This window comes from Hippocampus comes, unplaced genomic scaffold (assembly GCF_001891065.2).
Source record: "Hippocampus comes isolate QL1 unplaced genomic scaffold, H_comes_QL1_v1.1 scaffold470, whole genome shotgun sequence".
In the NCBI taxonomy this organism is placed as follows: Eukaryota; Metazoa; Chordata; class Actinopteri; order Syngnathiformes; family Syngnathidae; genus Hippocampus; species Hippocampus comes.
This window is the reverse complement of record NW_017805536.1, coordinates 339163-356229: the sequence shown is the minus strand read 5'-3', so window position 1 is coordinate 356229 and position 17067 is coordinate 339163. Positions and strand designations below refer to the sequence as shown.

Sequence of the window (17067 nt, the reverse complement as noted above, 5' to 3'; positions counted from 1 at the left end):
CTACTCCATCGATCGATCCAGAGGTTTTAGTTTACACCATATAATATTATTGCAAGGGTTGCATTGAGGCGATTCGTCATTTGAACAAAGCTAAGTCATGCTTTGGTTCGGACGCACGAGCACACACACACACAAACACAGTACATTAGGTAGACTAAAGTCATATGGTCAATAAATTTATTATGTATAAAAATAAACAACTTGTCAAAATTACATATCATACATTCTTGGGGCATTGTATGTAGCATTAGCCAACACATCACGAACAGCAGCAGTCCTTTCGGCTGATTTAAATCAACAGTGGTCAGTGAGGTTGTTGACTAAAAAGCCCAAACAAATGCAAAATGAGAGACTGTGTGTAAGAAAGACATGAATGTGCCTGTTATCACCATCATAATTCCAGACACTCACCCCACCAAAAAAATGTGAAAAACGAGTTTCGAGCCAGTTAACTTACTTTCAGTTACAGTTGTCAGCCATAGTGGTGTGCCCACATTCCAGAATCATTACCACTCTCCAGTGACTTGAGCTCTGCTTGCAGGCGTTACCAGCACATCAGAATTGCAATGAAAAGCTGGATGAAATGTACAGAGGAATGAATGGCATGGCACGTTCCAACCTCTTCAGGTGTCTCTCTACTGTCCACTCCCAATAAGTGGAGGGAATAATGTGTGGTGGGATGACTTTGAAAAGGCCTACAACCTTTATTGTATTCCAAACGAATCCCACATATCAAAGAGAAATCAATCTGGCAAAGATGAGAGGTACATATTGTGGAGGTTGACATGGAAATCCAAGTTCACATGCTCAGAAAGAGTCGAAAAGTGTGGACGCGGGGGCCCACGGCATAGTCCAGTGCTCAATGGCTCAAGTTACAGGGGCTGACACACACTATGGTTTGGCCATAGCTCTAAATGTGTTTTTAAGCCTGCAAGTGAGTCATAGCCCAAGCACAACTGATAGTTTTCAGTCTCTTTTGGTTTGTCTCTCAGCAAGGAGTCGACAAATTTGGAGCAGAGGCCCGAATCTTGTCCTCAAGCTTCAATGTGGACAATCTGTACTCTGGCTTGTTTGCAGAGTTGAAGGATGGAGGCTTATCCTTCAGGTCCACCTTAGACGGAGGCTGGACGCAGTTGTTGAATATGTCATCCATGTAGTCGTCCTGGGTCACGGGGAGGTTATTTTTGCGCCGATTGATCTTGTTGGCAATTCGCACAATTCTCTTGGAGATCAGGTAAATGATCTCACAGATGTTGAGGACGATGCAGAGCGCAGAAGCGCCCACCATGAAGTAGGTGAACACTTTCTTCTCGGTGGGATGACCGATGTAGCAGTCCACTATGTTGGGGCAAGGTGACACCTCACACTTGACCAGCCTGGGCAGGTAGAAGCTGTCGTAGACGTGGTGGAGGATGTAGAGGAAGGCGATCTCAATGGCCGTCTTGACAAAGAGGCTGATCAGGTAGGTCCACCACAGGCCGCCGTGCTTCTTGCCCGTGTTGTTGTACAACTTGGCGTTCTCGCCGTGCTTGGCTCTGTGCTTGCGTTCGCGGTCATCACGGTAGGCCACGTGCATGACCACCATGAAGGACGGGCAGGTGATGAAAATCAGCTGCAGCGCCCACAGGCGGATATGCGAGATAGGGAAGAAGTGATCATAGCAGACGTTGGAGCATCCTGGCTGCTTGGTGTTGCAGTCAAAGTCCTTTTGCTCATCGCCCCACACCCGTTCAGCCGCCACCACATACACCATCACTCTAAACACAAACACCACAGAGAGCCAGATGCGCCCAAAGGCTGTGGAATATTTGTTCACCCCACTCAGGAGGGCTTGGAATGTCTTCCAGTCCATGACTTGTGCAGTTGGTCAGATGTGTCTTCGATGGAGTTCTTATTCTTTACAGGCTTCTGTCTTAAGGGGCAAGGAGAGGACCTTTTAGAATAATTAACTGATCAACATTTGAACTCAGTCACATCATGCAACCCCATGAGGGACAGTCTAAAGCGCTTCAGGTGAAAAAGAGTAATGTCCGAAAACTGACCAAATGTCACCCGAGTTATGCCCACTTCAACCACTGCAAATATGACAATTGCTCAGATATTTTGGATTTTTATGGCCAATTTTATGAGGGAAATTCTGACCCTTCAAAAAATCTCAAATATTGAGCCGATCGTTCTGATCATTTGAGAGGTTGAAGTCGGCATAAGTATAGATGTCCACATTAATTTGGGTGTCGATTAATTGCAGTTTTTTAAAGCAACATGAAACTTTTTCTTTATGGTGAGCACCTATGGAGAGCAAAAGGCTTAATGCCCCCCCCCCAAAAAAAAACAAAAATTGGGGCAATCATTGTGATATTTTCAGAGGTTGAATTTTAGTGATGATTGATCACAGTTTTTTGACATAAAGCACCACTAATTGGGCTTACGTTAAGCATTTTAGACTGTCCCCACAACAACATGAAGAGGCCATCCTTGAAACCCATCCTTGAACTTAATGTCCTTATTTGACAAAGAATAATGTGTCAGGTAATGTAATGTGTCAATGTGTTTGAAATGATGCAAATAAATGAAATGTGCTGTATTCTTTGTGACAACACAAGATTCAATGAAGGAGAAGTTTTTGAACCTGTGTGCTATTTTTTTTTTTTTTTTGTACAGTACACTAAAATCTTCAACGTAATCTATGAGAAACGTTTGTCACTTTCAGGCCTTTAACTTGAGGCACCCTTTTTCACGGTTTTTTTAAGGACTTGACTTAAATTCACTCAAAAGTGTTTACATGGAAAGTAAATTTTAACTTATACACAGACAGGCCGAACATAGTATCGATTTGAAGTGTGAATTACAAATTCGTAACGTTATAATGTCGCCAAAACATTAAAAAATCATCCAAAACGACGCTTAATTACACTCGAGCCTCTCTCTCGATTTCATGGTATCAATTCTAGTTTAAAACAAGTCGAATAACTGCTCTAACAAGTATAAAATCGTGTAAAGCTACAACACCGTGAATTGTTGTTTCGAGAACGTTTCCATTTGTTCAGAAAAACGCGAATTTACAAAGCGGCCGCAAACGCACCAGGGGAGGCTGAAAGCGAATTCTCGTCTTACCAAAAGACGTCTTAGTCCATTTGTGGCGAAGACGGTCGATCAAACGTGTGGCCAACACATTTGTCGATTATTTGACGATCCTTTTTAGCCGTGAAACACAAGAGTGTCAGTGCGCACAGGTAGAGGAGCGCAGGCTTGAGAAATGCGCCTGTGGGTGTGGTTTCGAAAGTCGAAAAAGAAGACGGACTGGAGCGAACCCAGATGTTCCTGCCAACTCCGCCTGGCTCGCGCTCCTCATTCACACTACTGTTAACATTACACAGCACACCTCTGAGTAAAAATATTATTTCATGTTTTATTACGCTGTTGACACTTAAGCACCTTTTCCACCCGCGTCTTCTCAGATTAAGGTTTGCTTGTTCTTTATGTGATTGTCATGTTTTTTGTAATCATGTGTTGTTTGCTCTCTGTGCAACCAGGAACCAAAGACTTCTTTTGTCCTGACTTGTTTCCACTTGCTTCATACTGAGACAGACACACCCTCCACCGAATACATTTTTTTTCACCTGAACGGAGAAGATCAAGCATGAAAGGCAGGTTGCTATTGTGTTTCTCCCCTGAGTCTGGCTGCGCGTCATCATTCACTGGGGGTTGGCGTCACGCAGTACCTTAGTCACGATATGATATTATCACAATACTTAGACAACTACACCACTCACAAAAGCCTAGAGGTATTTTGCTTCTGGGTTAAAGGATGAAAATGAATGCAATATTAACACTGCGAGCGAACCTAATATGATCTTCTATACATTTTTTGAACGCACATGTCCAACTGTTTGATGTTTCAACACTTCAAGAATAGAACGACAAAATTTACTATAGGTGTTGGATGGAAATTTCCAAGGCTGTCCGCTTCGATACCTTTCTGTGACTCTTCCAGTCTCTCTGTTGCAACCGATGATACGCTGACACTCTCAGCGCTGTGACTTATTTCCTCGAGGACATTTACTGTTTGAAGCCTCGCAATTGTTAGGTGTGGTCTTGGTAAAATTCTAAAAATTTGTAAAAATTCCTGCATGAAAGAACAAACACAAAAACGATACCATAAAATAAATAATGAGTATTTTAACCAGTTGATGGACAGCAGTTGCAACAGTGGGCAGCTTATCATGTTATCACGTTACAGGATGCATGAAAGCGTTAAAATAGGGCTTTAATTTTCAATCAGCCTGTATATTGATAGAGTCAGGCCCCAGCCTCCTATGACATAATTTGGAAAATTTCATATTTTAAAAAAAAAATCAATCTAAATTTCTACATGTGTGGGTGTTATTTATTTATTTGACAGTTTTTTGTTTTTTTTTTAAGAATCTTAAGTCTTGAAAATTGTTGCGCTCTTTCATGATTCACGTTAATGGCTGAAAATCGTTTTGGGGGTCTCCTGAAAAGTGCTCAATTTGGAGGTACAAGAATTCCACCCGACACCAGCGATATGTGAACCAAAGCCATTATTCGGGCCCTCTTGGAATTGCATTGTTTATTATTATTTTGGGGGGGGGGGGGTCAAACAGTCCTGAAAACAGACTGAATTTTGCTCATATATGTAGACTCGTAGGGTGGCCTGGTGGTCCAGTGGTTCGTGCATTGTGCAGCACATTGTGCTCACGATGCAGAGGTGCAGGGTTCGATTCTGACTCTGGCCTTCCTGTGTGGAGTTTGCATGTTCTCCCCGTGACTGTTTAGGGTTTTTTCCGGGTACTCCAGTTTCCTCCCATATTGCAAAAAACATGCATTGCAGGTTAATGGAACACTCGAAATTGTCCCTTGGTGTGAGTGTGAGCGCAGATGGTTGTTCGTCTTTGTGTGCCCTGCGATTGGCTGGCAACCAGTTCAGGGTGTACCCCACCTACTGCCCGAGGACAGCTGGGGTAAGATCCGACATGCCCCGCGATACTTGACAGGATAAGTGGATTGAAAAATGGATGGATGTATCCTGGTAAAAATGTATTTCATTTACAAGTCCCCAATACAAAGGCCCAAAACTCACTCAGTAGAACCTCCTGGAAAATTAAATAATTTTCCCGCAACACAAGTTTGAACAATCCTCAAGGACACATGCATGAAATTTAAGAGGAAGTTGGCCCTTTTTGGATTGAAACAGCCGTTGACTGGAACCTCAGAGATATGGCGCCTAATTTTTTGTGAAACCTCTCAAGTCTACAAAGGCAAAATCTTAATCGCTCTTCCATTGTCCAAATACTTTTAAACTGTAAAAGGATTGATAAATAAACAAAAGCCAGCAAGTGTTGTCTTGTCTGTGTAGATTCCGAGCCATCTACGTCATAATTGCAGCTGGATTTAGCAAGCAGGTCAACACTTGTACACTGGAGTTTGTTTTCAGCAGACATGTTTATCATAATATTCCAGTATTAATGTTAGCAAAAAAACCACTTCATTAGTTGACTATTCATATCAAATCCCCTTCAAGTCCAATCAAGCGCCAGCAAGGATTGTCTAAGAGCCAAACACTCTCAACCAAGCCCATAAATTCAAGGATGAGGGAGCACTTTCCATCTGCTAACACACAATGATTCAATACGGAAACTGGTACAATGTCACCAGGAAGCCTTGATGAGCACGCCAACACTGAAAATATTTTTACATCCTTCTCCGACCTCTGAGAAAATGTGGCACACACTTCCTATACTCATAAAAAAACTTTGAGGCTTTGTAAATTGTTTGGCGGCTCAATGCGTTGAAAAATTTCAGGGCAAGTAAACAATGTGGGTGCTGTCAGCGAAATGAGGAATTCTGAAATATCAAAACAGAAACCTCTCAGAGGTCTGGCAGCTGTGAGCTAAAACTCACAGAAGATCACCAGATTTCCAAAGTGACTTGTGATGTTTGTGCGCGCATGATGTGAATACACTCGCTTTAGTAAAACGGAATATTTTACCTAGAAAGGGGGGAAGGGTGAAACACTTGCTTTTTGGCTACAACTGAAAAACAGGTCTAGTCAGTTTGTCGGGACACACCTGGAGGAATGCATTGATTTACTCAACATCTTCCAGCGTGTTTCGACAAGATCAACCCACACAACAACGTCACAACGCTGAGCTGTCGGAGTAAGGGAATATAAAGGCAGGATGGAAAAAAAAAGCTAGCACCAGGAAGAGAGATAGCCCGAAAATTCCCATGATTTACAGCACGTTAGGGAGCCACACAGATGTGTTTTTTTTTCGGAGAGTAAACAAGGACAAACATGTACTGGAGCAAGCTTGTATTTTGACATGAAGAGGCCACACGTGAAACATCGAGCAAACGCAAGATCTCCACAGCGCTACATTAACACGTTCAAATCCGCATATGGAGTAAAACGTGAGCATTTTTGATGATATAAGCTTTACTTTTGCACTCAGCCTAGACAAACTTCGCAGGGCAAATACAAAGAATAATCAATCGACTGTCAGCACGGGCAAAGAATTCCTTCGCTGGGTGGGCCTGCGCGTCACCGGGGATGACTCAAACCAAGGAGCACAAGGCTCCTCCTTCTTTTTCCCCTTCTCACAGTACCAATCAAGCTAAATAACGAGGGTGTTGCAACATGGCGGACGAAACATCTTTTTTTTTTTTAGAAACAACGCAAGATAGGACTCAAGAAGTGGAAAACAAGTCTATTTAATGCAAATATACATCCTGAACATCTTAACAGTGTAAAAACAATCAACTTGAATCTTTTACAGTGGTGATAAATTACATGCACAGTGTAAAACAATGGAAGCAAATGGACACGCGCTGATATCGACACACGCATTGTGGACAAAAGTATTGGGACGTGACCACACCGCAAGTAAAAAGTGGATTGAAGATGTTCCAGATTCCACTCGTTTGGGAATTATGCTTGGCTCATAGTCTCTATGTGATGGCAGTTACTGTCATGGTTTTACATAACAGTCAATTCAATGATCGTTAGGAAAACGGTGTGGAAGCGATTTTTAGCGATCAATTATCGCAACTTAAGCAAAACTGAGTGCCCTACTTGGTTGCAAACAGCATTTGATTTGGTCTCAACTCGTTACACTCGTACACTAGATCAGCTTTGCGAAGTTGAGTACGACAACACTGGCATGGAAGCAGGAGTTCAGAACATTCAAAGATGTGGAGTCAACCCCAGCAGACTGGGATAGATGTAGGCTACACACACAGCACAAACTATGTACATAAACAAGCATTCACGCTCACATTCACAACGATGGCCTTTAGAGTCAAACGTGTTTTGGGAATTTGGGAGGAAGACGGAGAAGACCCGCGCAAAAACAGGGGAAACTAGATTCAAACCCCAAACGTCACAACTCCTCATCCAACGTTCTGCCCATTCACCTGCGTGTTAGATGATTGTTCATTTTCCCCCGAGCTGATCCAGAAAATGTCGTCAAATGCTCATCCCCAGTTCAGGGCTTTCAAGTTCTCCTAAAATCAGGTGGTTTTTATTTGCTCCCACAGTGTTTGAAGAACATAAATTCTTAATTCATTTCAAAAAATGCAGTTTCAGAGGGTACTAAAGAGTCTGGCCCAGTCTGTAATTAACTGGATGAAGAGGAGAGTCTCAAGAGTTTTGTCGATGCAGTGTATGTGCGATTTGAAAAGACTGTATAATTTGAATGAAAACATTTGGAGGTTTGGCACTGCTCAGAGAGGAAAATCTTACACAGAAACCATGTGTGTGTGTGTGTGTGTGTGTGTGTGTATCTGTGTGAGACCACACTCTCCAAATCACAGAATGACTCATGTATGGTCCAAAAGCCCGCTTCACATAAAAGTGACTTTCTCGCTTTGTCTCTCAAAATGTCACAAAAAAAAGACTACTTTGACGGGCCGTTATGGGGCAAGAACCTCAAATTTCCAGACAATGAGAAGTCAGTAAAGATCATTTTCTCATGTCATTAAAAAAAGTGCCTGCCTTGTCAAGTCTTTACCTGAAAGAAAAAACAACATAAAACATAATTTCAAGATACGGCCACGCTGTACGCCGGAGCAGGTGTGACCGGCGTGTTCTTTTTGGGCAACTTGAGAGCGTTTGATTCCATCAAATTGCTGCCACTGGTGGGCACCATGTGGTGAGAGTGATGATAGACACCGCTGAAGATCTCGCGGCAGCGTTTGCCCACCAAGTAGACAATCTCCAAAACAGAGAGAAAGATGCAGGCCAGGCTGGTGACCACCATGAAGATTGTGAAGATTCGTTTCTCAGTGGGCCGGGCGATGAAGCAGTCCACCGTGTTGGGGCACGGCTTCTGTTCGCACTTGATGAGCGAGGGGAAGTCGTAGCCCTCGTAGATATGGTAAAGGAGGTAGACAAAGGTGGTGTCCACGCCGACTTTAAAGACCAGAGTCAGGACGTAGGTCCACCACAGACCGCCGCGCTTCTTGCCCGTGTTCTGGTAGAGGCGGCGGCAGTTCTCGCCGTACTTGAGGCGGTTCTTGCGTTCGCGGTCCTCCCGGTAGGCCACATGCATCACCACCAGGAACGAGGGGCAGGTGACGAAGATGAGCTGCAGGGCCCACAGCCTCACGTGGGACACGGGGAAGAAGTGGTCATAGCAGACGTTGTGGCAACCCGGCTGAGCGGTGTTGCATTTGAAATCCTTCTGCTCGTCACCCCAAACCTTTTCGGCCGCTACCACGAACACCAGCACCCTGAAGACAAACACGATGGATAGCCACACTCGCCCGAAAGCAGTGGAGTACTTGTTCACCCCGCTCAGGAGGCCCTGGAGGAAGCCCCAGTTCATGGTGAATCACTTTCGTTGCTTCTTTCTTCCTGTTGATGAAAGTGGAAAATCATAGGATAAGGGAACAAAACAGGTCGCAGGTCACATGTTAGTGGGGCACGACTAGGAAAGCAACATTTTCACACTTTGTGTTCAAGATTCATGTATGTTAATATTATGGCTGTACATTTCAACTTCAGTATGTCCGTGCCAATCAGAGGTGTACGGCTGAAAAAGATCCGCCAAGTTGTGATCTCATGTCACAACTATTTTAAGTTAGTTATTTATTATTTTAACTAAGTTTAAAATGGGCGAAAATAACAGGATTACCGAGAGCTGACTGTAACGGTGGTTGAATATTTCTCGAGTGGAAACCCTTTCGTCTACTTCTATGGCAAATCAGTCACGTTGCGTTCACGGAACCAGTTAGGTGCGTTTGAAGGCAAGCCAAATCTTAGGCAAATTACCCGCTTTCGAACGTCCGCACTTGGTCAAGGCGTTTAACAGAAAGGACGACAAACCTAAATCGGCCTGGTTTTAATCTTGAATTTGAGTAGGGTACTTACAGTGCAAGACGGAGGAGCAGAACTTGGATGAAGCTTGCCGACGGGGCAATCTGAGCAGTTGTCAACAGGACCGACGAGGGGAGGGTGGAGCTGTTCCTCTGCCATGTCCTTGCAAAATGTAACTTGCCTGCTCAGGTGTGGCAAAGCCATTCCACCACTGTTGGTCGAAGCGACGACATGCGTCTGCTTTTCTCTCTTTTTTCTTCTTCTTTTCTTAACTCCACCTATGTCTGCACTCTGCAGCAGTGCGCATAATGGTGGTTGGGGTGTTGGCCGGGCAACAAGAGGTTTCAGGGGATTTCCTACAAAGATCGCTCTCAACATTTTATTTATGTATTTATTCATAGCATTACGATTACTTTCACACACTTTCTTATGGAATAAATGTCGGCTGTCAGAGTAATTTATGAAATACAAAAGAGGTACCCTCTTCAAATCAACAAATAAAAAGCAGGAATAATAGTTGCAGTAATTTTACCTCAAAATTGATCTTTTTTTTCATGCATTCAATTGGCTAGCAGATGCTTTTAGAGTAAACCACAATTGCCCAATTGCAATGCATTTGCACTACCTAGTGGGGAAAGTTGGTTTATTTTTTTCTAGCCCTTAAACGATCTCTCTCTCTCTCTCTCTCTCTCTCTCTCTCTCTCTCTCTCTCTCTCTCTCTCTCGACATAGGTGGAGTAAGAAAATACAGTAAGAAGAAAAAATACTGTAGCAGCGAGGAGAGCGAGAGAGAGAGAGAGAGAGAGAGAGAGAGAGAGAGAGAGAGGGAGAGAGAGAGAGAGAGAGAGATATTTCTCCTCACTGAATATCTTCATCAAGATGGACCACCGAGTCTGACTGTTGCAGTTTCTTTATTTAAAAAAAAACAGTTTGAAATATTTACATTGCAAAAGATTTGGACTCAAGGTGTAAAGGTTGGCACTTATCACACACAAAGTCCAACAGGCACATGAAGTTCGGTTTCATTTACACACATTCTCCACAGTCTGAGATGATGACTTTTTGCTTTGCCTTGCCGTCTTTTGTTCCCTGAGCCTGCACAACAAAAATGGTAGAATTTTTGTCAACCAAGAATGCATGTGAAATTGTGATTGCTGTTTTATAACAAGGCAGCACAAAAAACACCAATGTCAACAGTATTAGTGTTTCGCATATGCCCATCATCTCAAATTTGAGTGTTTCATCTAAATATGATTCAGATGAAAATTTACTGAAAGCTTTTTATCCCACCGCCATCCCATCCAAGCATCCCGGCCAGCCCCCAGGAAGAGGATGTGTACCAGTACAGTGAAACTCCTCTACAACGAAATCATGGTTGCAGCAAGAAATTTTTCACAACAGGGGGTTTTTCACTGTAGCAAATTTGATCTCAGATGTAAGCACACACACACCCACACACACAAACGTATGTGTACACGCACACACAAACGTTTGTGTACTCTATTTTTATTCCAATAGTACATAAGTATGAGCACACACTTATTTGACACTTCATATTGTCAGTGTAGAAAGAAAAAAAGGGAAAGAAATTGCGAAATTTATGATCAGCATTCACTTTCACTTACATCAATTTCTTGGAAAATGTCTTTTATTTTGCTTGCTCCGTCTTTCATTTTGATCACTTTTACCCTCTCTTCCAGCATCAGAGCTCTTCTTGTCTTAGCTGCTTGACATCAAAAGGTCCGTTTTGTAGCCATTTTAGCAATGCAACGTCCATCCTCGTCTGAATCTAACAATAACAAATACTTCCTGGCATGCAATGAACTTTTAAGCCAGCCACGGGGCGCTTCGTAGTCCTCGATGGCCATAGTTAGCTCTCGAAGACTAAAAACCTTACGCTAACTGGAGCGCTAATGAGTCGTTTATTTGAATGTCCGTCGAGCCACTGGAGCGCTAATGAGAGAGAAGCGCTCCAGTTAGCGTAAGGTTTTTCGCCTTCGAGAGCTAACTATGGCCATCGAGGACTACGAAGCGTCCCGTGGGTGTTTTTAGCATGATAAAAAGTAAAGTAAATGTCCGTCGAGCCATAAGCAATTTACTCTGAGCAGCTAATCGGATGCTACGGATCTAGCTTCAGTATCTACACACATAGACAGTGAGGTCTATGTGGCCTCTTGGCCAATCGGAGGCCAGGATGATGCTCGGTAAGCCAATAGCAGAGCAGCTATGAGTATGTTGAGCCCAGGAAACTCGCAGCTGTGACCGAAATAAACATCGTTCACTATGTAAACCAGTGTGGTGGTTGCTGTTGCCTTTTTTCGAACGAAGCAGTAGAGGTCGCTGTTGGATAAGACTTCGTTGTAGTGAATGTCTTCGCGAGGCTGGAGCAGACAAAATGATTTCGTATAACGCAACAGGGGGTTTTTCGTCGTATGGGGGGCAGGAGAATGGGAATTGTGTTAATGCATGAAGATTTTTTCACATAAGGGGGTATTTTCGCCCATGCAGGTTTCGTTCTAGAGGAGTTTCACTGGATGTCCTTTGCCATCCCTATTTGTCTCATAGACCATCCAGCATCACAAAGTGAAATAAATGCAAGCTGTTGTCATCTGGCCCTCACCTCCATTGCACGAAGCACGTCCATCCCCTCCACCAGCTCTCCGAACACCACATGTTTGCCATCCAGCCAGTCTGTTTTGTCAGTGGTGATGAAGAACTGGGAGCCGTTGGTGTTGGTACCAGAGTTGGCCATAGAGAGCTGCCCTGTGTTTACCAGAGACAAAGTGAAGTCACTCTTCCGGGGAATGTGCCAGTGAACAGAAACCATGAAGCTTCAAGTGAATATTAATAATGAGACAACACATTCTAAGGCGAGCCCCTCACCTGGAGCGGTGTGTTTGAGGACAAAGTTTTCATCATCGAACTTCCGGCCATATATGGACTTGCCACCTGTGCCGTTGTGGTTGGTGAAGTCACCTCCTTGGCACATGAACTGGGGAATGATGCGATGAAAGCTGCTCCCTTTGTAACCAAATCCTTTTTCATGTGTGCATAAGCAGCGGAAATTTTCTGTAAAATAAATCAAGTCTATGTCAATTTGCATCCATGACACAGCATTTCAACTCATCAATGTGCTCACGGAACATGATGTCCAAGGTGAGAATGGAATCTCTAAGGTAATGAACCTAAGGTTGTACAGTTTCTAATTTGATCACTCATTTTCAGAAAAAAAAACAACCTCTACAGGCACACAAAACTTAGTTGAACCAAAGTCATGCAAGATGTGACACAATATTTCAGCGTATTGATGAACCTGAAACTGCTGCTTTAGATAGACAGAGCAGAGAAAGGAAAAAAAATATATACTTTTTTGCAGGAGTGACTGGCTAATACAGCCAATCCGTCAACTGTGCAGTAGTGTACAATCGGTCCATTATGTTAGCATCATGTCTGAAAATTGTGATAGGTCCTCATAAGAAATGATGTGGAGATGTGTGGGGATGTGCTAATCAGTCTGAAAATATTAGAACATACGGCTTCACATATACATGGGCACGGGCGGGTGCAAATGATTTTCAAAATAAAACTTTTTTTTCAGCCGCTGGTGATTAATAAAACATTTTGATTCAGTCTCTCTGTGCAGCCCAGTGCCAAATATCATGAAGACCAGTACCAGAGCCATGATCTAAAGGCTTAATATTGCTTTCAGAGTAGAGACCAGTTTTAACATGGTGTCAGATAGATGCTGGAATGGATCAGTTCATATTTCATCATTTCTGATGGAAAGAGTTTATTTTATTTTACTTTTTTTTTTCGAGAAGAAACGAATTGTCTCCCGGAATGGATATTAGCCCTGTTCACACGGCAAGATTTACTCCGACGCTGCACCGACTCTACGCCAGTGGAGCGTTCACACGTGCAAATTTACTTCGACGTAGCGCCGCTCAACAGCCTAGTGCGCATTAAATTTGATCCACCTCAGGGAGGTGGTTTAAAAATTTGCTCCGAAGCAAATGCTCGTTTGCGAAGCAGCACCGAAGCAAATGTGCGCGTGTGAACGCAACTGGCGTAAATTTGCTCCAGAGCAAATGCTCGCTTGCGGGGGAGTGGCCTCGCTACGCTCGAGACCAGACGCACGGAATCCGACCCCGGTCGACAGTGACGAGGGGGCCAGCGACACAGACGAAGCCCGGCCGTGCACCCCCGTTCCCGGTAAAAGTGTCGGCGATTTAAGCGGTGAAGACAGCGCTCACGATCAAGACGAGAATCGAGAAAGCAGTGACGTCAACCGAGCCCGATTTGCAGGCCCGAGCCTGAAGCAAACCCGACATTTCATATTTTATTTGTGAGTATTTTTGGGAGAAAAAAACACAAGATTTCTTACGGTTAAAGTAATCTACATATTTTTATGAACATTATCAATGCATTTGCACAACGAAATAACGCTGAAATACAGAATAAGAGGACAGGCAAAGAGAAATCTCGATGTGCATTTGCTTGATTACGCAGAGAAATCCTGCGGCTTACTAGGCTTTAAATAGAATAATTCAAATGAAATAAATAGGTAAAGATATCTGAAATTATTTCTACAGGATTGTTTAAACGAAATTAACATACATGCGCACTGGTCTGGCCGGCTGCGCTCCTGTTTAGCAGTTAAATAGCAATTAAATTACAGCGCATTCTCTGTTTTATCCAAATTGTTTGTTTTAAAACAAGTATTCCTTAGTTTAGTATCCGCACATTGTTTTAGTATACATTTTTTAAAACATATATTGTGGCAGTCATCAGGAGCACACACGATTGACTGTAAACACGTCTTTATTCCACGACTGCCGACAAGTGGATCTATTCTGAACAAGGACAGAATAGTGTCCACCATAATATTTATTAAAAGAAAAATAAATAAAAGTCCGCGAGAGAGAAGCCCGACCCGAACCTGTTTTACTTCCGCATTCCTGTCGTTTTGGTCCGGAGCAGAAAGTGCACGTGTGACCGCAAGTTCGCTGCTTCGACGCTGCGCCGGAGTTGTCACGCTCAGCGGCTTTGCACGTGTGAACGCTCCACAAAATTTGCTCCGGTGTAAAATACATCGCAACAAAATATTTCGGAGCTGCGTCGGACCAAATGTGTGCCGTGTGAACAGGGCTATAATCTACTGTGCTGAAAGCCCAGTGCATTGCAACATACAGACCCGCTGTCATGGGAACAATGTCGGCCCGAAGGAGAAAGCGAAGTCTCCCTGCAGGTTTGTTGCCAATCTTGATTTCCATGTAGACCTGCGGATTAATTCTGCCCTTTTTAGCAGGGGGTTCGGCCTGCAGAGACAAATGATAACAGGCTTCCAATCTGATGTTGCACAATTCCACACAGTAGAGTGTACACGCAACCTCTTGGGCAGCACTTTTGACTCCTTCTCCTGCCACTTCCACCTCAGCATCTTCTATAGTCTTGCCTGAGAACTTCTTCAGCCAGTCGTCATCCGACCACACTAAAGCAAGAGAAGAGACAAGATCAGAATCAAGCGACCTGAGCCACATTTCGGGAAAATAAACCAGTCAATTACTATGTACTCACCTGGTCGAGAGGATCCTTCTTTGATTCTCATTGGCTTGGCGATATTGACACGGACAGTCCGACCGAAAAGCTCAGATTCATTCTAAAACAAGTATGAAAACAACAGAATATTGTAACATGGTGACCTATATTTTCCACACAATGCTGACTGAAAATGTCTGCAACGATGCAATGCACTCACCATGTTATCAATAGCTGCAGCAGCATCCTGCACGATCAAGTGGGACATACACGATGCTTATTATGAACGTTCACTTAGAACTACAAAACATTCATCAACTGTTAAAACATGAGTGAACTCGATGAAGTTATAATGTCTTTGTGGATAGTAAAATGTTTCAGATCACACATCAAAATGCACATTCACGTTTTTAAGACATGACTGTATTCAGACAGCACAGTTTGTAGACAAGTGTAACCTCAGACATACCTCTGCCAGCTCAAACTCAACAAATGCAAATCCCCTGTGCTTTTCTGAAAATTGAGCAAAGGATTCATGAACATGTATACAATAAACTATTGAGTGGAACCAGATAATGTACGGATAATCAGGGTGGAATGATTATTAGCTGTACCTGTCTCATAGTCTAATGGTATTTGGATATCTGTGATGTCTCCAAAGGGGATAAAAGCAGCATGCAACACTTTCTCGTCCACTTCCTCTGCTAGCCCACCTAAAACAAAGACGCAGCAAAATATGTACACAAATAAATTTACCCCAGTGTTCCGTTGAACTCCCTTGATTTCAAATTAATAATTTATCAGTGAACTAAGAACACCATTTTCAAATGAAAAGCTCCGAACACTTCGTACGTGTTGATCCCGGTAGCTCAAATAGTTTTTGTTATCGTACCGCGTAACCTGTTTCCATAATTTGCACACACCATATACGCTTTTTGTTTAAGGTTTTTTTTTCAGTGTTGAGGTCGTCTGAATAAATTTGATTATTGAACTATGTCACCGACATGAATCAAGAACTCACCAACATATAAAACTCGTTTGCTTGCCGCCATATTGGAGGGGGACGTTCAACTTTAACCCCCGCTCTGATTGGTGGAATAAAACTAAAACACGCCTCCGCTTCTGCGTAGGTCCTACGTCATCCAACAACGTTACGGAACGTCATTGTACTGCAAGTGCGCCACATGCCGGCCGTATCAAGCCATCTACTCTTTTATCGACAATACTGTCTTGTCATTCTGGGTTGCTCAAATTAATCCGTATCTCTCAACAAACATTTGTTAACTAAAACTAACTAACTAACTAACTATCTGATTGACGTCGTTTTTCACTGCCGTGTGCGTGTTTTTATTCTGAGAGTCCTGCGAATTGATGGTGACAATTCCTGGGTGTGCTCTGCCTCCTGCCAACAAAGGCAGCTGGGATATGTTTCAGTTCACTAGATACGTTATGCAGATGAGGGATGAATGAATTGATTAATAAAATTGATGGATGGATGAATTAATATTCTATAGAGGGCTGGGGGGGGGGGTCACCAACCTTGGGGAGAGAGCTACTTCTTGGCTACTGATTAGAGCAAAAAGGCAATCAGTTTGATACACACTTCTGAAACAAGTTTGCGTAAATTCACTTTAATCATGTTATTATGAATAAGTCAAGTTGACAGGTTGGCCCTGGCAGTCCCTGAACCCACCAAGTCCCCAGCTCTGAAGGCAGTGTTCCTGGCACTCAGGAGCCTGCGGACCTCACCTGTCAGCCATGGCTTGGCCCAGATGGTGATGTTTCTGGTGACTGTGGCATCGTCCATGCACTCCCTCGCGTAGGACTTGACGGTCTTGGTATACTCGTGGAGGTCAGTGATGCTGTTGGTGGTGGTAGCTGCCTGTTTGATCACACTCCAGTCTGTGGTGGAGAAAGAGTCTTCGAGTGTCTCTGTAGACCCCTCAGGCCACACCCGTACCTGCTTTCTAGCTGGTTTGATGACTTTAACCAGCGGCCTGTGTGCTGACATTAGCATAACAGTGGTGTGGTCCGGGGCATTAAGGTGGGAAAGGGGGAGGGCTTTGTCGGCTCCTCTATTGGTCGTGTAAACGTTGTCCAGAATAGTGGTACCGGTACCTCTTGTGGGAAAGTTGACCTGACGATGGAGTTGTGGAAGCACGCTCTTGGGTTTTGCATGATTGAAATCCCCAG

At 43.5% G+C, this 17067-nt stretch overlaps 3 protein-coding genes across 6 annotated transcripts; all 3 read right to left on the bottom strand.

Moving 5' to 3' along the window:
• Positions 1 to 160: 160 nt before the first annotated feature.
• On the bottom strand, positions 161 to 3370 carry gjb3 (gap junction protein beta 3). Of its 3 annotated transcripts, none has more exons than XM_019878311.1 (2): positions 3115 to 3370; positions 161 to 1933 (listed from the first exon to the last, which is right to left on the bottom strand). In XM_019878311.1, the coding sequence occupies exon 2, from the start codon at positions 1850 to 1852 to the stop codon at positions 989 to 991; it is 864 nt and encodes a 287-aa protein (XP_019733870.1). In that variant the 5' UTR covers positions 1853 to 1933; positions 3115 to 3370; the 3' UTR covers positions 161 to 988. The 3 variants fall into 3 exon arrangements, with proteins under 3 accessions (XP_019733870.1, XP_019733871.1, XP_019733869.1); XM_019878312.1 differs by having other exon boundaries at positions 161 to 1908; XM_019878310.1 differs by having other exon boundaries at positions 161 to 1912; positions 3115 to 3363.
• Positions 3371 to 6716: 3346 nt separating this feature from the next.
• gjb10 (gap junction protein beta 10) lies at positions 6717 to 9597 on the bottom strand. Of its 2 annotated transcripts, none has more exons than XM_019878304.1 (2): positions 9392 to 9597; positions 6717 to 8878 (listed from the first exon to the last, which is right to left on the bottom strand). In XM_019878304.1, the coding sequence occupies exon 2, from the start codon at positions 8844 to 8846 to the stop codon at positions 8061 to 8063; it is 786 nt and encodes a 261-aa protein (XP_019733863.1). In that variant the 5' UTR covers positions 8847 to 8878; positions 9392 to 9597; the 3' UTR covers positions 6717 to 8060. The 2 variants fall into 2 exon arrangements, with proteins under 2 accessions (XP_019733863.1, XP_019733864.1); XM_019878305.1 differs by having other exon boundaries at positions 6717 to 8875.
• Positions 9598 to 10228: 631 nt separating this feature from the next.
• Positions 10229 to 16002, bottom strand: ppie (peptidylprolyl isomerase E (cyclophilin E)). The gene is made up of 10 exons (XM_019878314.1): positions 15896 to 16002; positions 15489 to 15587; positions 15344 to 15387; positions 15095 to 15121; positions 14914 to 14995; positions 14727 to 14827; positions 14531 to 14654; positions 12220 to 12405; positions 11957 to 12099; positions 10229 to 10431 (listed from the first exon to the last, which is right to left on the bottom strand). Exons 1-10 carry the CDS (start codon positions 15924 to 15926, stop codon positions 10363 to 10365), a joined length of 906 nt encoding a protein of 301 aa, XP_019733873.1. The 5' UTR covers positions 15927 to 16002; the 3' UTR covers positions 10229 to 10362.
• Between the last annotated feature and the right edge of the window lie 1065 nt (positions 16003 to 17067).